General features: G+C 34.4%; 1 protein-coding gene across 4 annotated transcripts in view; it reads right to left on the bottom strand.

Annotated features, from left to right (window-relative positions):
- CCSER1 (coiled-coil serine rich protein 1) overlaps nucleotides 1-27,665 on the bottom strand; it is a 1,114,085-nt gene that overhangs the window by 959,740 nt on the left and 126,680 nt on the right. For all 4 annotated transcript variants that reach the window (XM_074323491.1, XM_074323495.1, XM_074323500.1 and 1 more), the window contains exons 2-3: nucleotides 22,190-23,554; nucleotides 17,146-17,330 (exon numbers count right to left, since the gene is read on the bottom strand). In XM_074323491.1, the coding sequence (XP_074179592.1) occupies nucleotides 17,146-17,330; nucleotides 22,190-23,513 (1,509 nt within the window). In that variant the 5' untranslated portion in view covers nucleotides 23,514-23,554. The remainder of the gene's footprint in view (nucleotides 1-17,145; nucleotides 17,331-22,189; nucleotides 23,555-27,665) is intronic.

The following is a 27,665-nucleotide window of genomic DNA, read 5'->3' on the forward strand; positions in this document are numbered from 1 at the left end:
ATCAGAAAATAGAAAACAAAGCTATAAACTGAACAACAGTGACTATCTTAGAACTTCTTTAGTTAACAGACCTTACAGGCGTCCAGCTGTATAACAGTAAGTTCCCTTCAAAAAATCATAGTATCACTTCATAAAACTTAATGATGTACCAAGTCCCTTTTGCTATGTGCAGAGAGATGAATGCTACTGGAGAAAAGCATGCATTAGTACTTCCTTTTCCGTCCTCTAATGTTAAGTCCAGCAACTCTGCTGCAGTTCTTTTTTTCTCATTTATAACAACTTCCAGTGGACTGCTGGGTCAAGTTAAATCCTTCGGATCAGTGTACTCTGGCATTCACTTGGTTCAGTGATAGTTTTTTATATACTGTTGTTATTATTATTAAAAATAAAAGAGAGAGACTCACTGTGATTCATGAACCATAACTAGGTGGCTGATCTTCTTTTCATTGAAAAGCACTATTTGTATTAATGTATCTGCATTTCTTTGGAACATAAATCTAATGAAAGCAACAGCACGCTGAGATACACTGTCTCATCCCAACCAGTACCTAATAAATGATATGAATCGTGTAACAGCTGGTTACCTCCATTCAAATCCATATAGTTTACATATTCAAGCTAAAATCCTCACTGGTGGATGTGTTCTTCCAAAAGAATAAAGAAAGAAGTAAGAAAGACAAGAACAAAAACTTGAGTGTATTATAAAATTGTCTCTCACAAAAGTTTCAAAATCTTAAATTATCACAGGACTAATAACATTACTAAATACACTATAGTTCAAAATTCAATTTTAAAGGAAATAAATAAGATATTTTATCAATTATTATTTTCTTCAACATTTCTTTTTTTCTTTGAAGTCACTGACTATTGTATTTCGGATAATATCAAACATTTAACACAAAATATTAATACTTTTGAAGTGGTAATTTATCAAGTTACTATTGATTTATTATGTGATTATATAAGTGTAAACATAAATGTCTACAGTGGTTAAACTTGCTTTTTACTTAAAAAAAACAAGTAGAGATTAAGTTTTTTATAAATAGCCAAAATACCTGTTTTAAGGGCAGATGTTTTATTCCTAATTTCATAATCTGGAAATAACAAGGTCAAATAAACTTTCTAATTACAGTGGACCATAAATGGAGTAAAATATACAAATCTTAAATGTACTTCTTGATTATTTTTTTCTGAGCACTCTATGAGTATATTGATTTTGAAAAATGTATGAGTTTCTGAAAAATCACCAAATGAAAAATAAGGTAAATAGCAGATTATCTGTATAAAGCATTAATATGTAAATAACTTGTACTTTTTAAGAACGGTTTTTGTTGTGGCTTAAAGTAGTCAAGTCAACTTATTGCTGTGGTAAGATATAATTTATATGTGAGTTTGACTTTTAAAATATTTGTATTTCTAAATGAATACTTTGAAAAGCAATACTACTTGTATTTCAGTTTCTGACTTTGATCCATGTTATTAATAAAAGTAAGTGTCCTTTTCATAGGTATAGCACCTTATAGCACCTTAAAATTTACAAAGCGTTTTCACATAAAATATATTATTTGATCTTCACGACTCCATGAGGCAGGCAGTATTATTATTATTAAGGGAAAGAAATGAGACTGGATTTGGTGTCCTTTATCAAATCATGTGCTCCTTTTATCACACTCTACTTGTTTAAAATAAAAAGTTTAAATCACATTTAACTGATATAAAAGAATTCCTATTTTGTAAATTTGTCTATTTCGATCATGTTTATGTGTTAACAGAAATAGTTTGTCTTTGATTTTAAGCAATATTGTTTTATTCCTGACAAGTGTCACAAAAACTAAAAAAAAAAAAAAAAAAATGCATACTCTTATAAGCTGTTAAAGATTAGAAAACACTAAGGCATTTGGGGAAAAATTGTGTAAAAAGGTATAAAAATATCATAAAGTTGTTTATTAATTTACTATATTTTATTAAGTTGTTACTTTTTCATACTTTTAGAAACTAAAGGTATTTATAGATTTTCTTCCCTTCTTAATACTCTCCCCTCCCCTTGCACATGCACACTGCATACTACGAGTTCGTCTTGGACCAGAGCCAGCTTGAGCACACTGTACAGGAAGCTCTGAAGGAGACAAAGCAGAAATAGCAGTTGCAGAGACCACCCAGTAGGATAGAGGTGGGCAATATATGGTTCTCTGGTAGTTGCTAAGTTTCCTGGAAGGTCAAATATATACTTTATGCACTATGGCCACAACTTTTGCCATTGTCTGTCTTTTGCTCAATTGAAGCTGCTGTCAATTTGAAAAAAAACAAAAACAACAACAAAAAACAAAAAAGTCTAGTGGTGGGTGATCGCAGTGAATATAGAATTTATCACTGCAATATATTTACTCTGACTCTAATATGGAGGTCCTATTTTAAATGATATAATTGCTGCTTCTCCAACGTGACTATAGAAACAGAGAGGATTTAGAATTATTGGAATATCTTAAAAGGAGGCTGAAATATAGTGTACTAAAACAGAATAAGATATTAATATAGATGGGGAAAAACAAAAGGAAAGAAGCCATTCAGTATTTGGGCAAAAAAAACAACTCACTGCGTATCTCTCCACATCCACTCCAAAGTTTCAGTCCTCAGAGTTTCTACTACTCTGTTTATACAAATAGACCTTTCACAAGCCCTCATTCTATTTCCATAAGTCCAGTGTATTGTGTTTTCCAATGTCTATTGATTTAGTCAGATTTCTGATAAAGATCCCCCGCCTTTTCATTTAGGGTCTTCATATGACTTTGCTTACATCTCACATTTTCCTATAGGACAGTTAAAAAATAAAAGGCAACAGGGTCATGGATCAAACACCAAGTAATAGCTGGGTTTAAAGTGTGAGTATGAAGAAGAAGCTGCAAAGGAGTCTGAAAGGAGAAAAAGAAGAAGATGACCAGAGGAAAGTTAGCTCTGAAAAAAGGAGAAATGATTGGTATACAAATAATGTCCTCACCGGTAAGCGGACGAGAAGTCACGAAAGAAGAAGACTGAAAAAAAAGACTCTGAAAATAGGTAGTCAATGATAACTTTAAAGTAGTTGTCAACTGGGGGTGATTTTTGCCTACCAGGGCATATTTGGCAATGTCTGGGGATATTTCAGTTGTCACAACTTGAGGGTTCTATTGGCATTTCATGGGTAGGGGTCAAGGATGCTATCAAACATCCTACAATGCACAAGACAGCCCACCCCCCAACAAAGAACTATCCAGGACTAAATGTCAATAGAGCCAATATTGAGAAACATCCTGCATTTTACAGGAGCTAAAATGAATGAAATTGAGGAGATTGTAGACAGTTAGGAAATAAATACGGCAACAGAAGGCTATTCATTGAGAGCTTTTTGCCTTGTAGGGAAAAAGAAGGACAGGATGGGGAATTTTAGGAGCAGGTAGGGCATAGAAAAAATATTGCTTGTTTTTCTCAAGGATGGAAAACTTGGAAGTGATGTAAACTGACAGTAATGAAAAGATGGAGGAAAAGCTGGAAAAACAAAACAAAACAAAGCAGGAGAAACATACTGATGAAATACTATTCTAAAGGAGGTGAAGGGTTGAAATCAAGAAGACTAGTAGAAAAGAGTAATATGAAAGACTTCATATTGCATATGCAGACACATATATCTGTAAGATCAGAAGAAATTAAGGACTAATGGGTAAAAATAGGAATGATTTGGGAGTGAGGGGAAAGAACAAGATAAATAGCTTGAGAGCATTTAATGTTTATTATACTCAGTGTCAGGATTAAGCAGCTGGTCTGTGATCCATTTTCCGTGTCATAAGGGAAAATATAGTATGCTTCCTAAAAAGAAAGAAGGCAGGTGACCTGGTGTAATCTCCTTGAAAACATACCAATGACAGACAAATAAACTGACAAACAAAAATGGTTTTCACTATAAGTGAATTGATACATGGACTGCTTTTAATAATATGTGTCTAAATTATCCAGGATTGTTTGTGAAAAATAAAGCTGGAATGTAGATGTTTATGAGTTATGGCTACCTGGAAAATGTCTATACATGCTACATAACTATGTGAGTTTAAAATGAAGATTTTCATATGGTCAAAAGGTAAAAACATATAGTTATAACTAAGTTCTGGGGATGTAATGTACAGCATGGTGACTATAGTTAAAAAGAAAAAGAAATGGAGAAGTTCCCTATTGAGATTTCTTCCTTCTGTGCAAATGAGGTGATTATACATGACCAACAATCCAAACTTCATCCAACAATCTGGGCTAGGACTTACCAGATGTAGACAGAAAGGATCTGGGACGCTGAGAAGGTATCCCAGATCTCTCCCTGCTTCACCATGTCTCTTGACGCCCGATAAAAACTCCGATTCATGTGAGTCTCTCTTAACAAAAAATTACCTGTGTTTCTCACTGACACAAATACTAATCATTGGGCAGTGTTGGAAGACAACTAGCTGATATTCTGCAAGGAATAACAAATATATACAATAAAAAGTCTAAGAGAGGGAACTAAAAAAATGATTAGTACTTGGGTTGTTTCAGGTAGGATGCAACAAGCTAAGCACAATAGAAGATCTAAACATGAGGGTTTTCCAAGCAAGCTTTTAAAATTAGAGTGAAATAATCACTGAATTAAATTATAAAAGTGATAAAATGACAGGTACTCTAATTTAGTAATCATTAAACAAAACCACCATCACATGGGAAAAATGTGAAATGTATATACATGATTCATTTGAAATCACACCTTTTATTCTGACATTGCAAATATGATGGTTTGAGAGAGAATATTTGTCTCAATTTTAAAATTATTTTTAAAATATTGGTATTTTAAAATATTTATATTTTCTATAAACTGACTGTAATTCTTAATACTAGATATTATTCTACATTTCTTGACCTTAGAAGTCAATTTTTAATTATTTAATTTACTAAAATTAATATAATATGCTGTATTAAATTTCAGAATAATAGAATAACTCTAAGAATAAATATGTCTTCATTATCTAAGTTGAATAAAAACTTCAAATTCTGGTGACTATTTCCTCAGAAAAGGTACTTATTTTTTCAAGGTCAATTCTGTTTTACAGATTATGCAGCTGTTGAGATAGTCAAGAATCCTGAATCGATAAATATTCTCTTTCATGCTGTGAAATCTGTGCCAGCCCACAGGGTTACCTAAATACGGTATAAAACAGTTTCATCTCACAGAAAATTGAGATAACTTGATCCAGTTAAAAATAGAATAATCATTTTTGCATTCTAACCCCAAGAGTAAAGGAAAACAACCTTAATTTCCCAATTTATACTGTCTAATGGGTATGTTCAATGTAGTATGGTTAGAGAAAAAGTCTTTAATTTTCTTCTACAACTGTTCTTCTTAATTATTTCCTTGATTAAGTAACACTAAACAGAAATACGTGCTGTTCTTAATCGAGCTTTTAATATATATTGTTTAATACTGTTATTGTTACAACATGATTGTTTATTGCCATGGTCTGAATGTTTGTGTTCTCTCAAAATTCATATGCTGAAATTCAAATCCCCCAAAATGATGGCATTAGGAGGTGGGGCCTTTGGCAGGTACTTAGATCCTGAGGGTGGAGTCCTCAGGAATGGGATTAGTGTCTGTATAAGAGACCTCTTAGCCTTCCACCATGTAAGGCACAAAGAAAAGGTGTTGGTTCTGAACTAGAAAAAACACTGGAACCTCCATCTTGGACTTCCAGCCTCCAGAACTGTGAGCAATAAGTTTCCATCATTTATTAGCTATTCAGTCTGTGATATTTTGTTATAGCTACCTAAGGGACTAAGATACATTCTAAGTTTTAACAAAGTAATCACAGAGGAAAAAATTAGGTGCTATGCACCTTCTCATGTGAACTGTACAAAGAGACAAGTACTGCAACTTGATTTATTTACTCAAATTAATTTTAAGGTCATTTAAGATGAAGGGATGCAGCTCAATAAATAAACTATTCATAATTCCGTGTACCAAACATACAAACTGTGACAGCTGCTAAATGAAAATGACTCATCCCAAATGCTAGGGGGAAAAAACAAAAAACAGGTATATTTATCCAATTCTACTTAATTTAGAAGTAATTCTGAATCTTCAAGTTTATAAGAAATGAAGTGAGTTGGACTAAATAAAATATACCTGGGTGTTTTAAAACAACACCTTAGACATATTTGACCAAGAACTTGTATTTTTTAATGGGTTCTCCAATAAATAACACAAATAATTAACTATTTCTCATTTTCTTTGTATCGCCAGTCCGTAACCATTGTACTGATATGATCCTGTAAACCATTCCATAAGACTTATTATTCTAAAATGAATTCTGTTTCTACTGAAATAATGTCATAATTGGTATGGACTTCTTGATCAAGGACTTAGTATAAAAACCAATGCTGTATCAAAAAATGCATCATAAAAACATCTGTGCATTTGTATTATACATTAAAATGTTGAAAAATGTGCAAAAGCACACCACACACAATGATTGTATTAAAGGCATATATCATAACCTAATCAGCAATCTTACCTTTAATTCACCCATATTTTTTGTGCACCAAGACACTATAATAAGTGCTATAAGAAATGCTAATATGTACAAAATCTCTTCCACTTAAAAGACTGAAGTCTAACAGGTAAAATGAGAAACATTCATATAGCTAAGATGTGGGTGCTATATATGTGATATAACTTAGAAGGACATTGATAGAAAAACTATCATTAGTAACTAGAAAAATCAATAAAGGCATTATGGATTAAGGCTATTAATCTAAAATTAATAAACTAGTTATCAACAAATGTAATTTCAGGTTGAATGAGTAATACTTATGATTTTCCTTCTTAAAATATAAGGATTGTGGAGAATGATTTGTGTGGTTCCATTTCCTTAAGAATATTAATGACTTCCTTTTCTCATTAGATGTTCTTGTAGCAAGCAATGATATTTGCTTTAATTCCATTGACAATAAGTTAAACCCAAAGCTGAGATCATTATCTTAACCCTCAAAAAGTCATTAACATTTTTACATATTTGAAAGTCTCATCTAGGATTTCAGGATTAAGAGGGAAAAATTCTTGAATCAGATTTTCTAATCATCATCTTTCCTTTGCTCTTAATTTTGAGCTGGAACAACTTTTATGCCACCAAATGGAAGTGTGAAGGTGCATATACCAAACAAGGCCAGTGGAGCTCTTTTTCCTGATGAATGGCAGAGGTGAGGTATTTTGAAAATGATTCTTTGAACATTAATGTTCTATTTTCTTCTTTACCGTCCCACTGCCTATCAGAGTACCTACTCATTAGCAGCTGGGCCACAATACAGTGGTAGAAATTAGCAAAAATATAAGAATTTATGTATACATTCAACAGTGTCAGTTGAGCATATAGACTCCATATAAATTAGGAATACAGAAGTTCATGTGCCCTTTTTTAATGCTTTTAACGTTTGATATTGAAGGTCACAATACAAATGAAACCCCACTCATTCTGAATTATAAGATGGTAAAAATTGTTAATCTGTCATACTGACAAGACCATGTAACTGTCTCCCAATATGGGACTCTAAATTCCACAAGGGCTGACTCTTTCATTTTGCATCTTCAGAGTAGGTTCTCAATAAACATTTTTTTGAAAGAAACTGACTGTCATGATGAATGAACGAACAAAGGATAAATTAATAAAGGAGAAAATAGTAGACCCCAAAAGAAAAGTGAATGCATAGTAAAGTGGTTGGGTATTTAACATAAGACTTAATTCATTTTAGATCATTTATTATCAATAATATCTAAATTCTAGATTTTGAGATAACAAATAATTAAAATATGACGTGAGATGCTAATGACCTGCAAGTAACAACTTTTTTCTTAAATATAAATCTGGTCTTCTACAGAGGAAGTCCTACAGCTTATGTTTTCCCTATGCGATCTACAGTTTCTACACAAAGGCAGCAGGGGCCAAACTGCAAATGAGAGAAATTATGCTGTATCAGAGTCAACCTAGCCATACATGAATGCTGTCAGAATCACTTAGCACAAATACTTCAGGGCAACTTGATGGATGCATTTGCTGAGTCATCTGAACATAGCACAACTTTCCAAGCCAGCTTTTTAATGTAATAAAAATAAGTACTTCCAAATATAGTAGGATTCCCAGAAAGTTCATCAAGTAGTTAATTTAGATATACATCTCAAGGCCTTTAAGTCAGGAAAAGAGCACATCCCAAAAGACAAAACTTATGCTTATGAATGAATCCTTTGAAGTCAAAGATATCTTCAACTTTTCCAACCACAATGACCAGTGCAGTGTGAGGCATAAAGTCAGGGCACATTAAATGACTGTGGACCAAAGGGAGGGAGGAGGCAAGCAGGAAATCTCAGTTAATTAAATGGACTGAGATACAATAAATTATTTGAGAATATGATACTCATTAGTGCCCAACAGACGTATCTGGGTCTATACTTTTCAAACACAAGGAAGAGACTGTACTTCCGGGTACCTTTTGTGGTTAGTTTTGGCCACATGATTAGTTCCGGTCAATGAGTTGTGAGAAGAAGTGAAGTGAGTCTCTCACAGGTCAGAGCATGGATTAATGGGATGAGGACCTACAGAGATCTCTTTTTGCCATGGTGAAAGGCAATATTTGCACTGGTAGCTGCTTCAACAGCCCAGATACAGAAGGAGACATCAAACAGAACTCCCAGCACTTTCCACAAGAACATGTAGCCTGAGCGATAAATAAACCCACATTATAAAGTCACTAATATTTGGAGGTCATTTGCTATCACGCAGCTAGGAAATCTTACTCATACACTCACTCAGGAACTATCCTTCATTTAATAATGCCAGATCCCCTGTATTGTTCCTTATATATGAATCTATCCTTACATCAATACATATATATTATATATAATATTATATATATTATATATATATTAAACACACACACACACATACATGTTTAGAGTAGGGTGATCTTGTAATGTTCGGAGTCAGACTTCACTGTGTAAAGCTGTTAGAGAAATCATGACAAATCCTTACATTTATTCATTGATATACTATAGTCTGGAAGGGAAAGTTCCTAGAAAGAAATAGCCTATTTCTAGAAAAGCTTTTGGCCCCTCCCAAGAAAGTATCAGGAAAGTTGCTCATTAGAGAAAAATTAAGGAAAATCTTAATTTAAAGCAGTTTGAACATATGAGTTTATAATAAACGTGAATGCTTAAAATTTTGTTCCAGGTATATTTTGGTTTCTCATAATAAATTTAAGCAAAGTCTAATTTCTTTTGAGCTATTGATGATCAAAGAATTAATACATCCTACCATTATACTTTCAGATTGAGATATCCCCAAAGTATGCAAAAACACTAGAATTGTGATCTATCTAACCTATTAGGGTGCACTTTTGGTCATTCAGGAGCCCTCAGCATCTTAATAAGTAGAACCATAGCCTAGTGGCAGAATTAAATCCCTATGAACTATATGAAGCACTCCAATTCCTTCTCAGTATGAATATCTTCTTTTGTCACAAAGTTCCTTTTATGGATGAGCTATCTCTCAGTAAAGACATTGATACCATCCATCAGCACATCAAGAAATAGTACCACATTTTAAGTCCAGAATAAATACTAAATTTTGTTTCTTTTTTGTATCCCTTTCTGAGGGTCATAGTCTATACTTAGAGAGAGAAAAAAAAAAAAAGGTTGCCTTAAATGTGTTAACTTCATGACTCAGAAATCATGTGGGGAAATGAAAAATTGAAAAATTAAGGCAAATCTATCACATCCCACCCCCTCCCCACCCCTGCAGCAAAGAAGCATATAGGGGTTAAAGTTAAATAGCTAGGATACAAATCTCAATCCTATCTTTGTCACTTACTTTCTGTATTTTTGGCAAGTGCTTATCATCTCAGTGACTTATTTTCCTCTTTTGTAAAATAGGATCAATAACAGTACCACTTGGTTCACAGTATTGTGGGGACTGAATGTCACAATACATGCGAAGCATGAGGAGTAGTACTTTGGTTCAAATTAGATTTAAAAATACATGTTACTACTTTTTAAAGATTTTTATTAAAATATAGCGAACATGCAATATTATGTCAGTTTCAGGTGCATACCATAGTTATTCAACACTTGTACGAGGTGTGATCAAACAATATGGTAAAGGTTTAAATTTAAAAAAAATTATTACAGTAAAAGACACATTACCATTAATAACCTTCAAAATACCACCCCTCGCTATTAACAAATTTATGCCATCGTTCTTGCCACTTTCTGAAGCAGGTCTGGAAATCTTCTGTCATGTCTTTGGTTGCACTGTCGTGGTTGCCTCGATGTCCTGAATCATTTTAACTTTGGGGAAAAGCCAGAAGTTGCACAGTGCCAGATTGGGTGAATAATAAGGTGGATGAGGACAAACTGTACCTTTTTTTTTTTTAAGTTTATTGGGGTGACAATTGTTAGTAAAGTTACATAGGTTTCAGGTGTACAATTCTGTAATACATCATCTAATTATCACATTGTGTGTTCACCACCCAGAGTCAGTTCTCCTTCTATCACCACATATTTGATTCTTTTTAGCCTCATCTACCACCTCCCTGCCCCCCCTTACCTTATGGTAACCACTAAACTATTGTCTGTATCTATGAGTTTTTGTATCTCATTTGTTTGTTTTGTTTTTTTGTTGTTTTCGGTTTATATACCACATATCAGTGAAATCATATGGCTCTCAACTTTTTCTGTCTCACTTATTTCGCTTAGCATAATAATCTCAAGATCCATCCATGTTGTTTCAAATGTTTTTATTTGACAGAAATTGCCATACCAGAAGCGATGTGTGACACGGAGCATTGTCATGATGGAGGATGATTTACGGAACACGTTAAAATGCGCCTTCTCTCACACATAGCTCACAACCAACTGACTGCACCAAACAAGTTGAAACTTGTCACACACTGTTACTAAGGTTTGACGCACCGCTCACCACTTCCTGTATTGAAGATCCCTGCCTTTCCGTTTGATGGCACTCGGCAGCAGCATTCACTGTGTTTTTTGATCATTAGCGCAAAACTCCACGTCACACATCACTTCTAGTACAGCAATTTCTGTCAAATAAAACAATACAATGTATCCTCATCCATCTTATTCACAGGATCTGGCACCGTGCAACTTCTGGCTTTTCCCCAAAGTCAAAATAACCTTGAAAGGTAAACATTTTGAATGGATTCAGGATATGGAGGCAGCCACCAAAGCGCAAGTGAAGACACTCATAAAAGACAACTTCCAGAACTGCTTTAGAAAGTGGCAAGAAAAATGGGATAAGTGTGTTCAAAGAGAGGGGGAGTATTTTGAGGGGGGATTGATGGCAATATGTCTTTTACTGATAATTTTTCTTTAAATTTAAACATCTACCATATTTTTTTACCACACCCTCGTATACTTAAAGAAGCGATCACCAAAAGTCCAGCATCCATCTGACACTATACCACGCTATCACAATGTTATTGACTATCCCCCATGCTGTACATTACATCCCCATGACTTATTTTTGTTTTATACCTAGAAATTTGAACCTATCATTCCTCCTCACCTTTCCCCTTCCCTTTTTAAGTTTTCAATTACAGTTGACATTCAATATTATTTCAAATTAATTTCAGGTATGCGGCATACTGATTAGACATTTATATAATTTAAGAAGTAATTCCCCTGACTAGTCTAGTACCCCTACCTGGCACTATACATAGTTATTACCATATTATTGACTATATTCCCTATGCTTTACTTTACATCCCCATGACTACTTTGTAACAACCAATTTGTACTTCTTTTCTCTTTTTCACCCACCCCCAGAATCCCCTCCCATTTGGCAACCATCAAAATGTTTTCTGTATCTATGAGTTTGCTTGAGTTTTCTTTGTTTATTTTGTTCTTTAGATTTCACATATAAGAGAAATCACATTGCATCTGTCTTTCTCTGTTTGACATATCCCACTCAGCATAACACTCTCCAGGTCCAACCATACCGCCACAGATGGCAAGAAACTATTCCCTTCCATGGCTAAGCAATATTCCATTGCATATATGTGTGCCACCTCCTCTTTATTCATTCATCCATTAACAGACACCCAGGCTGCCTCCATATCTTGGCCATTGTAAACAATGCTGCAATGAACACATGGATGCACATATCCCCTCAAAGTCATGTTTTGGTTTCTTCAGATAAATACCCAGAAATGAAATTGCCTGGTCCTTCTTTGTCTCTTGTTAGAACCTTTGTTTTAAAGTCAATTTTGTCTGGTATAAGTATTGCTACCCCAGATTTTTTTTTTCCATGAAATATCTTTTTTTTTCCATCCCTTTACTTTCAGTCTCTGTATTTTTTGTTTGTTTATTTCTATTTTCATGAAATATCTTTTTTCCATCCTTTTACTTTCAGTCTGTGTGTGTCTTTCAATATGAAGTGAGTCTCTTGTAGGCACCCTCTGTAAGGGTCTTGTTTCCTTATCCACTCAGCCAACCTATTTTTTTATTAGAATATTTAATCCATTTATATTGAAAGTAATTGTTAATAGATATGTAGTTATTGCTATTTTACTATTCATATTTATTTTTATTTTTTTATTTTTTTTTGTTTTTTTTGTTTTAAAGAAGTCACCCTAAGATTCCTTGTAATACTGGTTTGGTGGTGATGAACTCCTTTATCTTTTTCTTGTCTGGGAAGCTTTTTATCTGCTCCTTGATTCTAAATGATCACTTTGCTGGGTAGAGCAATTTAGGTTGTAGTCCTGGTTTTTCCTCACTTTCAATATTTTGTGCCAATCCCTTCTGGCCTGCAAAGTTTCTAATGAGAAATCAGCTGACAAACTTATGGGGACTCCCTTGTAGGTAACTAAGTGCTTTTCTTTTGCTGATTTTAAGACTCTTTCTGTGTCTTTAAACTTTGGCATTTTAATTATGATGAGTCTTGGTGTGAGCCTACTTGGGTTCATCTTGTTTGGGACTCTCTGTGATTACTAGGATTATATGTCTATTTCCTTCCCCTGGTTAGGGAAGTTTTCTGTCCTCATTTGTTCAAAGAGATTTTCAATTCCTTGGTCTCTCTGGTCTTCTGACACCCCTATGATGTGAATATTGGTGTGCTTGATGTTGTCCCAGAGGCCCCTAAAACTATTCTCATTTTCTTGGATTCTTTTTTTCTTTTTGCTGTTTTGATCAGGTGTTTTCTGTTACCTTATCTTCTAAATTGTTAATTCAGTCCTCTGCTTCATCTAATCTACTGTAGATTCCTTCTAATATATTCTTCATTTCCATTACTGTATTCTTCATTTCTGACTTTTTTTATGTTTTCTATTCCCATTTTTATGTTTCCTATCTCATTGTTGAATTTCTCCCTGAGAGCATTGAGCATCCTTATAACCAGTATTTAAAACTGCATGTAAATTGTCTCCATTTTGTTTAGTTATTTTAATGGAACTTTGTTCTGTTCTTCTATTTTGGACATATTCCTTTGTCTTCTCATTTTAGCTGCCTCCCTGTATTTATTTCTATGTATTAGATAGGGATGCTATGTCTCCCAGTCTTAGTAGAGTGGCCGTACATAGTAGGTGTGCTGTGGAGCCCAGTGGAGCAGTCTTTCTAGTCACCTGAGCTGGGTACTGCAGCTGTGTCCCTTGTATAGGTTGTATGTGCCCTCCCATTGTAGTTCAGCTTTGGTTGCTCTTTGAATGTCAGTGGGAGTGATTGACCCTTGTGCTGATTGGTTGTGAGAACTGAAGTAACTACAGTGGAGGAGCTGTTATGCAGGGGCTACTGACCAGGATTCACTTAAGCAGGGCTCTTGTGCCTGTCCAGTCTGCCCTTTGGGTGTGTCATTCTTGGAGGAGACTGGGTGATGCTCCAGCTTGGTCGGAAGCTGACCAACAAGCATGTGTGCCTCGGAGCCTACTGGGAGGGGACCTGCTGCTGGACAAGTTCAGCCATAGCCTGTGTCCTGCCCTGGGCCACCTGGCATGAGCCACAGAGCAATCCACTTATGGTCACCACCAGCACTGGGCTTGGAGGTGCCTCGAGAAGCCAAGCCATGAACCGAGGATGGCTGCCACTAGTGCTGGGCTTGGGGCTGCTCAGCAAGAGGTGCAGAACATGCTGAGTTCAAATGCTGCTTGTTTGGGGTTTGTGAACCTTTGAGAGATTTTACAAAAATCCACAGCATGAGCCAAGACAGACTGTTTGTCTAGAAAAGCCACCAGAAGTGGCTTGGGTGGGCCCACAAGTTGGGTGGGGCAGGGTCTCAGGGAATCAGGATGAACGAACAGTGTAAGCCTGGTTGATAGAGATGCAGATATGGCAGCTTCTGGTGACTGCATGCCAGGAAGGGAGACATCTCAACAAAGAAACAGTGGATTCTCCCAGCACTTCTGTCTGGGAGACAGCTGTCCCTCCAGCCCTCTCCCTGAGGCCAGACAACTTAGTTCCTCCATATATGTCCCTGTCGTCTTCTGAACTGCTTCCCCAGTGCTGGGCCTCAGAGCAAGTGAGTCTATCAGTGGGTAAGTCCGTGCACGGGCCCTTTAAGAGGATTGTCTTGGACTCAAGCCACTCTCCATCTCACACAGCCACAATCACCGCTGGTTTTCACACCAGAAGTTGTCGGGAATTCTCTTCCCAGCCCTGGAACCCTGGACTGGGGGAGAGTGTTGTGGGGCTGGAACCCCTCACTCCTCCAGTGGTGTCCTCCGCAGCTGAGATATCCTTTCCAATGTTTAACTGTCACACATGGGTTTGGGACCAGTCGGTTCCATGTCTCTGCCCCTCCTACCTGTCTCTAAGTGGCTTCTTCCGTATCTCCTTAGAGGTAGGACTTTGGTTCAGCTAGACTTCAGGCAATTCTCAATGATGGCTTTTTTGAAGTTTAATTGTAATTTTAATGTGGTCATAACAGGATGCGAGTACAGCACTTACCTCCTCCTTCATCTTGACAGGAAATCTACACATTACTATTATTATTTCTCTAAAAGAAAAGAATAACTGAACCATGGGTGTACTCTTAAATACATATATCCACTGGAATTATTTTGAAAGAGTAATATAGAAAATGTGTGTTATTTTACACACATTTCCTAAATACATGTCACTTGTTTCACAACTAACATAATGTAAAGAATCATGGCATTTCATCTTCATATTGCTATGAGTTAAAGATTATATTCTTGTTCATTTTAAATTAACTATTACCCTGTAAAATAATTGAAGGATGAGATATTGGTTGCAAAATTCATAGAAAAACAGTAAAGTCATAAAGTATGTTTTATAGATTTAGTGTAACAATTCAACTGTTTCAGTATTTATTTCAACAATTTTTACCTATAAATCCAGTTAACATGTATTTTACCAAGTTTCTGTTCCAATCTTGATAGCCTTTCCCCTAACATGGCAATGGTGTCATCCTGCCACCTAGTGGAAGATCTACATCACTGCAGGGACACTTGTTAATTTATAAAAAGCCTCAAATAAAAAACCAAAATTGCATTTTTGTTTTAACATTTTAATTTTTAAATCTTGAAAGTGGATCTGAGAAGTAGAATGATTTTGTGATATTACAAGGAAAATTATTTATATATAGTATGAAAAAACGAGCTATAAATAATATGTAAAAGGCCCAGTATTTGGCAAGTACTATAAATAATGCATAATTATTAATATAAATACCTCTCTGTGAAAGAATAATGGAAATTTTGTGAATTTCACAATAATTCATTAGCCATAACTTTTAATGTTTCATCAATTGGAAATCCTTCTTAACACGTTCTTAGACCAAAAATAAAGTCTATTGCAATAATATAACATTTTTAAAGAACATAAAGATGAAATATTACATATGTATACTTATATGCATATATATGTATATGTATATATATATATATATATATATATATATATATATACACAAATACAAATACAGATACAATTATTTTCTACCTCCATACAAATAAGGAACCCATTATCACTTGTTGTTTTGTAGTTACTGATTTGTCCAAGATTAAAATCTGGTCAAGCCTGACCTAATGGATAGAACTTCTAACTTCAAATACAATGGTTTTGGTATCACTCAGTAGTGTCTCAGTAACTTAAGGCTTCTTTACAACACAACTGTCAGAATGAGATGAGCTAACATTTTCATTTGAAGACGTAAATATGTAAAATACATAGAAATGCCATAAATTATTTAGCATTTTGCACATGTAGGTATGTAGGTAGGTAGATAGATCATTTAAAAGAAACACTGTTAAATATTAGGGATCAAAGACACTGCTGAAAAAGGACCATTTGTGAGAAAATGAATAAAGTAATAACTTTATTTTGAAATAACTCCAAAAGGCAAGCCCACCCCAACATTTGTGAGACGTGAGCCTCTTGGAACCCCTGGGCTGTGGTCCACTCATCATCAATTCTCACCCCAGGCTCCAGATCACATTATGAGGAAGCTTCATCCACATGCCTCTAAGATACCTCAGCCTACAAGTGCAAGCCCAGACCCTACCCCCTACATACCCACCTCCACCCTTAGCTGCAGGCTCCTAGAGTTTGGACCAGGAATCGGGAATCTCAGTTAATCTAGAATGCATTAGTGCTTTGGATAGGCACTTTGCCTTGCCTTGACTCCAAAGGTCTCTCACCTGTTGTGGAGGGTCAACTGTAAAACCGTCTAATGGTGGGACTGGCATCAGCATGGTTTATAAAAGGACGTATATTAGAATGGCTATAGAATAAAGAGCCAGTGTGAAATGACGGTGTTAGAGGGTATCCTCATAACCATCATTTCTCTTAGCTTGTGTATCCCAGGGTTTTATTCTAGAATGGAGAACATCAAACTTTCCATCAACCAAGGAAGACAGGAATTAAGAGTAGTTATCGTGGCCGTCTCCTATCTGTCACAACCCATGAGAATCTTAAGTGCAAACTTAGCATCTCTGACTTGTGAAGTCAACTATGGAGATCAATTTTCCCTTCAAATATAAGAAGTCATTTTTCAGTGTGTTTTCACTCTGCAAGAGGCATGAACATGCCAGATGTATGTGGAATTACTGTATCACGTGAAGGTACATGTATTCACTTACCAGGCTGTTCATTTTTGAAGACGATGAACCTGCTCTTTGCTTTCTTAGACTATTAACTTCTTCTCCATTTCCATCTTTTGGTTTCAGGATCATTCTGCTACTCCCTGCAGTTCCTTCTGATGAGGATCGTAGCCGCCTCTCTATAAATCTTCCTTCACGATATGGACTGAGGCTACTGGCAAGAACTGTTAAAAAGTAAATAAATAAAAATTAATATAAATAGTTAAATATAGTTTTTATAAATGTTCCATTGAAAGCAAATTGGAAACTCCTTGTGTCATTCAAAATTTCTCTATCACAGAAAACTTTTTAAATTAATAAAGTTTGCTTAATCATGTAGTCACTTTGAAGCCCAAAACCTTTGGAGTCATCTGTGGCTTCTCCATACCTCATATAAATCACAAAAGCAAATCCTGTCTTTTTTACCTCCAAGTTGTGTACAGAATCTCATCACTTCTTGCTACCTCCCTCACTAATATTCTGGACCAAACTCTGTCAATATTCCCCTGGGTTGCTGTCATACTTCCTAATAATCTCCTGCCTCTGGCTACTCCCACCTGCCTCTCCCTACCAACACACAATCTACTTTCCACATGGTAACCAGAATGATACACTTAAAACATTAAGTTATATTAATCACAATCACTCCTCTAATCATTTTAAACCTGATGTGTTCCCAATGGTCACTCAGGTTCCTCAAGATATAACCCTTCTCTCCAACTCACACTTGGGATCTCTCCATCATCTATCTGTTCAGGTCTCTAACTTCATCTTCTGCTGTCTCCCCTACCCCTTCACTCTGCTTATGCCACACTAGACCTTTTGCCATCCCTAGAAAATTTCAGGTGTGTTCCCGCCCCAGGACCTTTACACCATAGCCTTTGTACTGATATACTTCTCTCAAATATCTGTATATCTTACTTTCTAATCACCTTCAAGTCTTAGCCAATATGTTACCTTGAGTAATATACACTGCTCACCATACCTAAAGAACAAAGCTGGATGTATCACACTCTCTGACTTCAAATTATACTACAAAGTGACGATAATCAAAACAGCATGCTATTTGGCAGAAAAACAGACACACAAACCAATAGGACAGAATTGAGAACCAAGACATAAACTCACATATATATGGGCAGACAATTTTTGACAAAAGAGCCAAAAATATACAATAGAGAAAAGAAAGCCTCTTCAATAAATGGTGCTGGAGAAATTGGAAAGCCACATGCAAAAGAATGAAAATAGGCTGTTATCTGTCACCACACAGCAAACTTAACTCAAAATGGATCAAAGACCTAAATATAAGTCCTGAAGCAATAAATTGCATTGAAGAAAAATAGGTACTAAACGTATGGACCTTGGTCTTAGAGAGGATTTTATTAATTTGACCTCAAAGGCAAGGGATATACAACCAAAAACTAAAAAGCTTCTGCACAGCAAAAGAAACTATCAACAAAACAAAGAGGCAGCCAACTGAATGGGAGAAGATATTTGCAAATAACACCTCAAATAAGGGGCTAATATCCAAAATATGTAAATAACTCATACAACTTAACAACAACAACAACAAACAATCCAATTAAAAACTGGGCAAAGGACCTGCACAGACACTTTCCCTAAGACATACAAATGGCCAGCAGATGTATGAAAAGATGCTCCACATCACTAGCTATTACGGAAATGCAAATCAAAACTATAATGAGACACCACCTCACACACCTGTTAAGCTGACTATTATAAAAAAGTCACAAGAGAACAAATATTGTAGAGGATGTGGAACAAAGGGAACCATTACACAGTGTTTGTGGTAAACTGGTAAAGCTTTTGTGGAAACATGTGGAGTTTCTTCAAGAAATTAAAAATAGAACTACCATATGATACAGAAATCCCATTTCTGTATATGCAAAGGAAATGCAATCATTATTTCAAAGAGATATCTGTACCACCATGTTTATAGCAACATTCTGCACAATAGACAAGATATGGAAACAACCTGAGTTGTTATATAAGGTGGTATATATACACAATGGATAATTACTCAGCCTTAAAAAAGTGGAAATTCCATCATTTGTGATAACATGGATGAACCTGGAGGGCATTATGCTAAGTGAAATAAGCCAGATAGAAGATGACAAATTCAAAGACATGTGGAATCTTAAAAATAAAAAAGTCAAACTCATAGAAACAAAGATGGAAAAGTGGTTGCCAGTAGAATAATAAAAAATAAGGAGAGGTTGGTAAAAGGGTACAAACTTTTACTTATAAGATGAATAAAGTCTGATATCTAATGTATAACAAGGTGACTACAGTTGATAATACTGTAACATATAATTGAAATTTGCTAAGACACTAGAACTTCAATGTTCTCACTGAAAAACAAAGGTGAACATGTGAGGTGATGAGCACGTGAACTAACTCAATGGTAGAGAATCCTTTCAAAATGTCACAGTATACACATACATGAAATCATCACATTTTACACTTTACATATTACACAATTTTATTTGTGAACTATACGTCAATAAAGCTAGAAATAAATATAAAACAACACCACCCCCTACTTTCTACTCCTTCATTCTGCTTTAAACTTATCCTCAGCAATTATTAGCATATGCCATTTATTTATTTATATGTTAGTTGTCTGAGTATCCCCAGTAAAAAGTGAACTTCATGAAGGTAGGAATTTGTGCCTATTTTATTCATTGCTATGTCCCTAGTGCCTAAATCAGCGCCAAAACAAATGTTTGTTGAATGTATGATTCAGTGAGTGAATAAATGAATGAATGGCTCATCTATCAGTTTAAAGACTTTTGTCCAGAACCTATTAGGCCAACATATAGCAGTTTTTATTTTTAATAACTTTTTAAACCAATAAATAAAAGTTAAAATGCCAGACATTACATTATTAATTTTGATATGATTGAATACCTAATACATTCAAATGTGTATTAAATATTAGCTTAAATATGTTTCAAAATAAATACAAACTACATTTAGTATTATGGAATTTAATGTGTACAACAACTCTTTCTTACATAAAATACACTTACTTAACTATTTTAAAATATTAAACTTCCAAATTATAAAATCCTTATGAATAGCAGACGACCATCTCCACAAAATGAAGGATAGTACATTATCACTGTTTCCTTGTTGACATTACCAGCTTATTTACCTATGTATATTTGTAGATAATATGAATACATAACCAATGTCCAAGAATGGACAACATATTGTGGAATTCAGTGAAATTACTTTAATATGTTGAACACCTTGCAATCAGGATATCAGTCAAAGATTAATAATCGGCAAGATACTGTTAGTCACTCTCTAGTTTCCATAGAGATAAATGTATACAGTATTTAATTTGACATTGAGGAAAATCATCATTTCTAAATAAGAATTAGAGATAATCAGGATAATTATATTTATACCTCTTTTTTTGTGTTAATTTTTAAAAAAACTTCCTAGATTTCAATCTGAGGGCTACCATTTTCTAACAATGGGATTTCATTAAGTTTTTTAACTTAGTCCTAAATCTTAGTTATTAATAACTGCCACACAAAATTTTGATTAAGACTAAATGCAATAATGCACGCAAACTGCGTAGCTCATTTTTGGGGCACATGTTAAGTATACAAAAAGGTTCGTCATCATTGACATCATCTTCTTCTTATTATATTATTATTAAATAATTAAGTAGGTATAACTAAAGCCAAAAGTAGACACAAGGCTACCAAGATCAAGAAAATGAAAAAAGCAGGTAGAAACATAAAAACAATCTTGTATCAAATTTGAAAAATATTAAGCTATAAAATTATACAGTTGGACAATTAATTCATACATTTAAAACTTTAAAATTACTATAATCATGGAGAGACTAGCTAGATAAATCATATAACTTATGATTCTTGATATTGTAATATGTAATTTGACTTATGAATCTTATTTTATATTTTAGTATGATTCTTAATGTTTCGGAAAGAGTCAGGATCATGATGTGTATTACAGCCTAGTCATTAAGAGCCTGAGCTTTGAATTGAGATAGTTGTAATTTGGCTTGCTACTTACCGGCTGTATGATCCCTTGGTCTCAGTTTTCACATTTGTTCACTGGGGAAAATACGAATGCCTACTTCATAGGGTTTGTATCCCAAACAATTATGTGCTAACATTGTGCCTTTGGACACATTACTTAACCAACTGATCTGTGCTCCAATTGTCTTGTCTGCATAATGGACTACAACGATAGTAGTGATTTCAGCCAGTTGAGGATTAAATGAATTAATATATCAAAGAGCACAGAACAGTTAACAGGACATAATAAGCATTCACTGTTGGGAGAACTAGTAGAAGTAGTAGTAGCAGTAGTGGCAGTAGTATCAGCATAGTAGTAACAACAGCAGCAGTGGAAGTAGTAATTGTAGTAGAGAAAAAAAAAATAAAACATAATGTCAAATACATCCCAGTAGAGGTACATATTCAATAATTTTCTTGAAATGAAATGTATACTAAATAATAAAGTTCTCTATTAAATAACAAAGTTTTCTATTAAATAACAGACTAGAGTAATTCAACTGCCCATCCCTTTTGTTTAAAGCAAAGAGAAGCTACCTACGGTTACACAGGTCGTTAATGGCAGAGGCAAAGTTGGAACCAAGTATCCATATATTCCAAATGAATGCATCCATTTCATTAATTAAGAAATAGCAATAGTTTATCAGAAACTAAAAATAGATCGCCTTTATTTTAGATAAAGCCGCATTGCAAATAAAATTAGTTTTCTTCCACTTTCTTCTGAGGGTCAGAATCTGGATAACACAACTAAGAAAAATGACTAGTATTGCTGAATTATGTTTCCATCATAATATAAGTGAAGTTTAAGATCGAGTAGAGAAAAGATTTAAAACAAATTATAAATAGGAAAGAATATTAGAGAGTGAAAAATAAGGAAAATGTGGTTTCCATTAATGAGATGGAGTAAGAAAAGTGAATAATTATAATTATAATTTACATTTATTATACCAAGAAAATCAGCATACCTTTGGCAGGATTTGTGTCATATCCATATGATGTTTTGTTAAAAATATGACGATCACCAGAAGAAGGTATTATCCTTGAATCTGAAATAGGATGAATCCCTTTAGCACGTTCAGCTATTGCTTTATGTTGCTCGTAAAATCCAAGCTTTCTTGGGGAGCTTGTTGCCAGAATTGTTTCACCATTTTGTAATACCATATGTTCTTCTCCATGAGTATCTTCTGGTAGGTGATTCTCTGAGTCATTCCCATTCATAACAGGTAGTTCTGTGATTTGCAATAACACTTCCTTCTGACTAGCAGCAGAGGTTTCTGGTAAGGAATGAGATTCAGTGCTACATCGACCTTCTAACCTGTATTTTCCAGGAGACATAATTGCACAGGGAACAGTTCCCATAAGGTCTATTGTTGTCTTTGTAACAGCAGCAGGATTGGGAGAGATCTGAGAGGTAGAGTCATTGTGGCCAAAGTTGTCACAGTGGGATGCCATGCTTCCACTTTTAGAAAATGCGCCTGCTTCGGACACAGAATCTTCCGTTAAGGCGAAGAACTCGGAAGGTGTCTGAGCTGTGGTAAGATCAGCAGACAGTAATGGAGACTGTAAGGAGCTTCCTGCCCGTTCTGTCACACCCACAGAACAAGATGGAGAAGCTCTGACTATTACAGGTTCTCTCTCTTGGTACTGTGTAATTTCCAATGAGAATTCAGACTGTTGTACCAAAGAAATAGACTGGCTTTGTGGAACTGACTTAGAAAATTTATAGTGAGATGAAAAAGATTTAGTAAGCAGCTTCTTTGTTGACTGCTTAACAGAACGGCGAGTTTGTTCTTCTGTGAATCCAGAATCATCCCCCTCACTTTTGCCAGAACTTAGGCAATTTATAAAAACATTCTTATTAGTTGAGTGCTCCTTTTCCCTTTCAAAATCCTCTGTCATAGATCTTGTTATCTTCTTATTTCGTGAACTACTAAAACCAACGGAATGTCTTCCCCTGGTTTTAATATGTTCTTCCATACTCAATTTTTGCATACTGCTGTGACCAGATTGAGCACCATTTGAAATACTAAGGTTCTGATTGGTAGGTTCTTGCTTAGGTTCAGTCCCCTTCTTATGGTGAAAGCTGATGGACGGAGTACGGAATATGCTCCTGCGTTTACCTGTACTACCTGAGCTTGAGTTAGTGCTGGAAGGAGAGGAACTGTGGACACCGACTGTATTACTGGAGGAGGGTGAAGAAGGAAGAGAATCATGTCTTCTGCTAATACTTCTTCTGAATATTGGCAATCGGGAGACCAGGGTAGATCGTCTTGATCCGGAGTCCCCCATTGGGACTCCAAGGCTTGCACTGTGATAGCCAACTTAGCAGCCTGGAGAAGTTAAAACAGAAAGACCAAGTCAATATAATTCAGTCATAAGTAAGATATTTTAAAACAAAACACCGTTCTTCAAGACATGGAATACAATGAGATTTATACTAAAACAATAAATAATAAAATTCTGGTATGTAAGGATTTTTTACAAAATTATCCAATAATTTGCATAGCAATTTTATAATGGTGTAAAAATTTCAAGATTACCAAGACTATTTAAAGTCTATTCAAAAGAGTGTTGGGTGGGAGATACAAGATCACTATTTAAGACCCAACCTTACTATTCACACTGGTTCTATAATTTGGTAAGCGGTTCAATCTTAACTTTTTATGTGTATTTATTTAGATGTAATAGGCATGTGACAGCCATGAGCATTTCTGTCTGGGTAAAATGTCCCACCACTGCCTCTATTAGCCAGCACCAGACAGACCACAGGACTCAACAAGTTACTGGCCTGAGCTTAACAGCATTATAGACTAGACTAAGGTATGAACAGACACTAGACTCTCCACTTAAAAGACAAAACAACCAGGACATATTCTTCTCCTTGGAGTTTGATTTAGGACGTTTAAAGATAATCAGGCCATTGGCAGAGGAAACTAACCACAAAGGATACAGTGTAGAGTTATAAACGAGATAAGGTTATAAGGAAACCATAACTATGAGTTGAATACTTGATTGAAAGCCAATTCAGCTGGTAATGTTGAGACAAATAAGAATACATAGTGAGAGAAGCAGAAACAGAAAATTGCTGAACCACATTCATATCAGAGTACTGATGATGAAGAAAAAGAAGGAAGAGAGGTCATCAACTCCGATGCACCAAGTACTTTTGCACAGATTATCTCTTGTAATGCTTCTGAGGTAGATAATATTACTATGAACATTTTACAGCGGAAAGGTAACATGCCTAATGTCACTCAACTAATAAGTGGTAAAGAAGGAATAAGAGGCTAAGCCTTATCTAACCACAGGTTCAACTCATAATCACCATGATATGTACTGCTTTCATTAGAGTGAAGAGCCAAGAAATGTATGCTGTTGAGGGCCCATATATGCTTCCACTTTACGGATTCTTAGTTGTACTGTCCATCTTGCCACCCTGGTGATGGCTATTTTTCACTGGTTTTCATGTGTTATGATTTGGTTCCTGTTTTATTTTGCTTTGCCTCTAACTTTCATTTAATTCCTTAACTATAATGTACACACTCCCTTTGTCAACTGGAATCAAGCTCTGTTTCATTTTGTTTTTTGCAAAACAAACTACCTAACTAAACAATAAAAGATACTACATAAAATGACAAGCGCTCCATTTTTATCATCCTTACAATTATGAAATGGATCAAGTAAAATACTTTCATGTCCTTGAAGAAGTATGTGACAAAAATGGAAATTATATTCTCTCTCACATATGCATTCATAAATATTTAATATTTTGTTCCAAATGATACAGAATCGAACAGATTTGCATTATATGGTTTTATTGGATGATTTTTAATTTCACTCCCTGAATTTGAATTAAAATCAAGTTATGTGTGAATCACTCCCAAAATATTTAAGTATTCTTGTAAAGCTTTGGGGGAAGAAAGCCTACAATCTAAACAAAGACATTTTAGCTCTTGAAGTGTTTCACAAATTAAAAATATCTCATTTTTCTCCCAGCTTAAATTTTCCAAAGTGGATACAAAAAAATAATGCATTTTTTTTCATGAGTTCACTCTTAAAATGATTTAATTAACATCACTCTCAGCTGCGTTGCAAGATCTATTTCTATTAAATGTCCACTGAAGATTTTGCTCTAATTAGAGCATTATCACCCATAATTATTTGCAGCTGGTGGGGAATCTACAGCCTTCAGTGCATTAATGTCAAAATATTTATCATTATTATTGAAATAGCTTCAAAATTTATGTATGGGGAAAAATGCCTAGGCTTTTTTTTGTTAATATTTCCTGCATTTGTATCAACATTAAAACAAAAAAGTGACTCAGTTCCACATTTTTTTTAGGAAGTATTCAAAGAATTTAACTAATACAAAAAATTCAGAAAAAAATACATTACTCCTCTTCCTAAATACCTAATGAAATGACTTCCATTGGGTACATAATTCATTTAGACTACTAATATATTTTTCCTAATTTCTTTAAGTAAAAACAGCATAGATACTAAACAATATCTGTACATTGAATGGATGACATGGAGTGGACATAAAATGTATTATAGATAAAAATCCTTGCTATTTCAATTTGTCTACTAATAGCTTTTTAAATGAAATTCTTTATTTCCTACTGAGAGCTTTCCAGCTAAACAACAAGAAAATAAAATATAGGTTGGAATTATCCATATTTGTTGAAAGTTTCTTTACTGCCTGGGTGCTATCTACATCTCCAGATTAATTATCCCCCTCCTCACATTTCATTCTCTAATTGCACTTTTAACTACTTTCCATTTTCTATTCACTTTCATCTTCTAGGCATGAGCTGATATGGGTCCACCTGCTTGGAATTCCCTTCCTAGAACTCTGATGTGACAGTGTTCCTATTTATACGCCATTTTGGATGTAATGCTCTTCCTTTACGTATCTCTAAGTATTACTTTATAGTAAACGTCTGTTTATTTATCTGACTTTACTATTTTACTTTAAGTTTCTTAGTGGTAAAGTCCATCTCTGCTTTGCTATGAGACCCCAATACCTAATATAGTACACAATTAATACTTACAGAGTAAATAGAGTTAAGAAAATGAAGTTTTAATTTGAACACATCAGTATTTCAAGCATAAATAAACATTTTCTGTCTCACTACCATAAATAAATGCTATAATTTTGAGGTTAATTATATTGAATTACAACTTTTAAAGATTCACAAGTTAAGTGAAAGCTTTTCAAACTGTAAAATTATTAAATGATCTAAGCACTAATAACATTTGAAAACATTATGAAAATATAATGCTGAACAAGTTTAACAAAACATACATCATCTCATCAATTTCAACTATGAATGAAAAACACATATAACACTCCAATATGTTAATTCTATTTTATTATAATGAGAACAATTCCTTTTAATTCCCTAGCAAGACTTATATATATGTTCATAATTTTATAAATTTCCAAATCAGATAAAATAAACATATTTTCTCAATTCTCCTCTAATGTTTCTTGGTTCAGAAGTCATAGCCATTTTAAACATAACAGGTAATAAAAATATATGTTGAACTAAACATGCCCATTGTCCAGGGGACTTTACTATTATAAACATTATTTTCTTTGGAAAAACATTATATAAGAAGGAAAATGTTATATAAGAAGAAAGTCTTCTAATTATACCTTTAAAGCTGTATAAACAAAAAATTATACTGACTTGTAGACAATACTACTATACAGATGTATATTGACCCTATTAGAAACAGCTTGAAACTCAGTTTGATCTCAATCAAAGAAACCTCATCCTTTGTTCTTTAGCACCAGGATTAAAAAAGAAAGACAGAGAAACCTCTCAGAAAGTATTTTATTCAGTGATCTCTTATTGAACACAATCATTACCCTTAATAGAGTACAACATCATATGATGCATCTATGCTGAATAAAATAAGAGGGGAATTTCTTATTTGGCATGGTTGAGGAAGGTATGAATTCTAATTAAAGGGGTTATTTGAATTGTTAATATTTCCTATTTAAAATTAGAGTAAAAGTAAAATACATTAAAGAAGTAAAAAATACTAAAACACACACATACACACACAGAAACACACCCTTCCATGATGGCAAAGACATTATCCAAAGACATAAAACAACCTTGCAGGGTTTCAGAGCTATCATCTTGCAAACTGATTATCATATGCACAAATAGGCATATGTTAACACTATTTTTCATTGTTCACATTTGAAAACTAAATAATATCAAGTTTCAATGAGTGAGTTTTCACTATGAAAAATTTACTTCTTCTTAAAGAAACACTCATTATTTCTTTACCGCATGATAATTCATCTATATATTGTCAGTAATAGGTCAGACGCAAGTGATTAGTTTCAGGTTTTACACAATCTTTTAAATATTTTGGTATTTCCGTAAGATAAACATTAATCCACCAAAGATTACTGTATAC

The sequence above is a fragment of the Rhinolophus sinicus genome, linkage group LG02 (genome assembly GCF_036562045.2).
Source record: "Rhinolophus sinicus isolate RSC01 linkage group LG02, ASM3656204v1, whole genome shotgun sequence".
Lineage (NCBI taxonomy): Eukaryota > Metazoa > Chordata > Mammalia > Chiroptera > Rhinolophidae > Rhinolophus > Rhinolophus sinicus.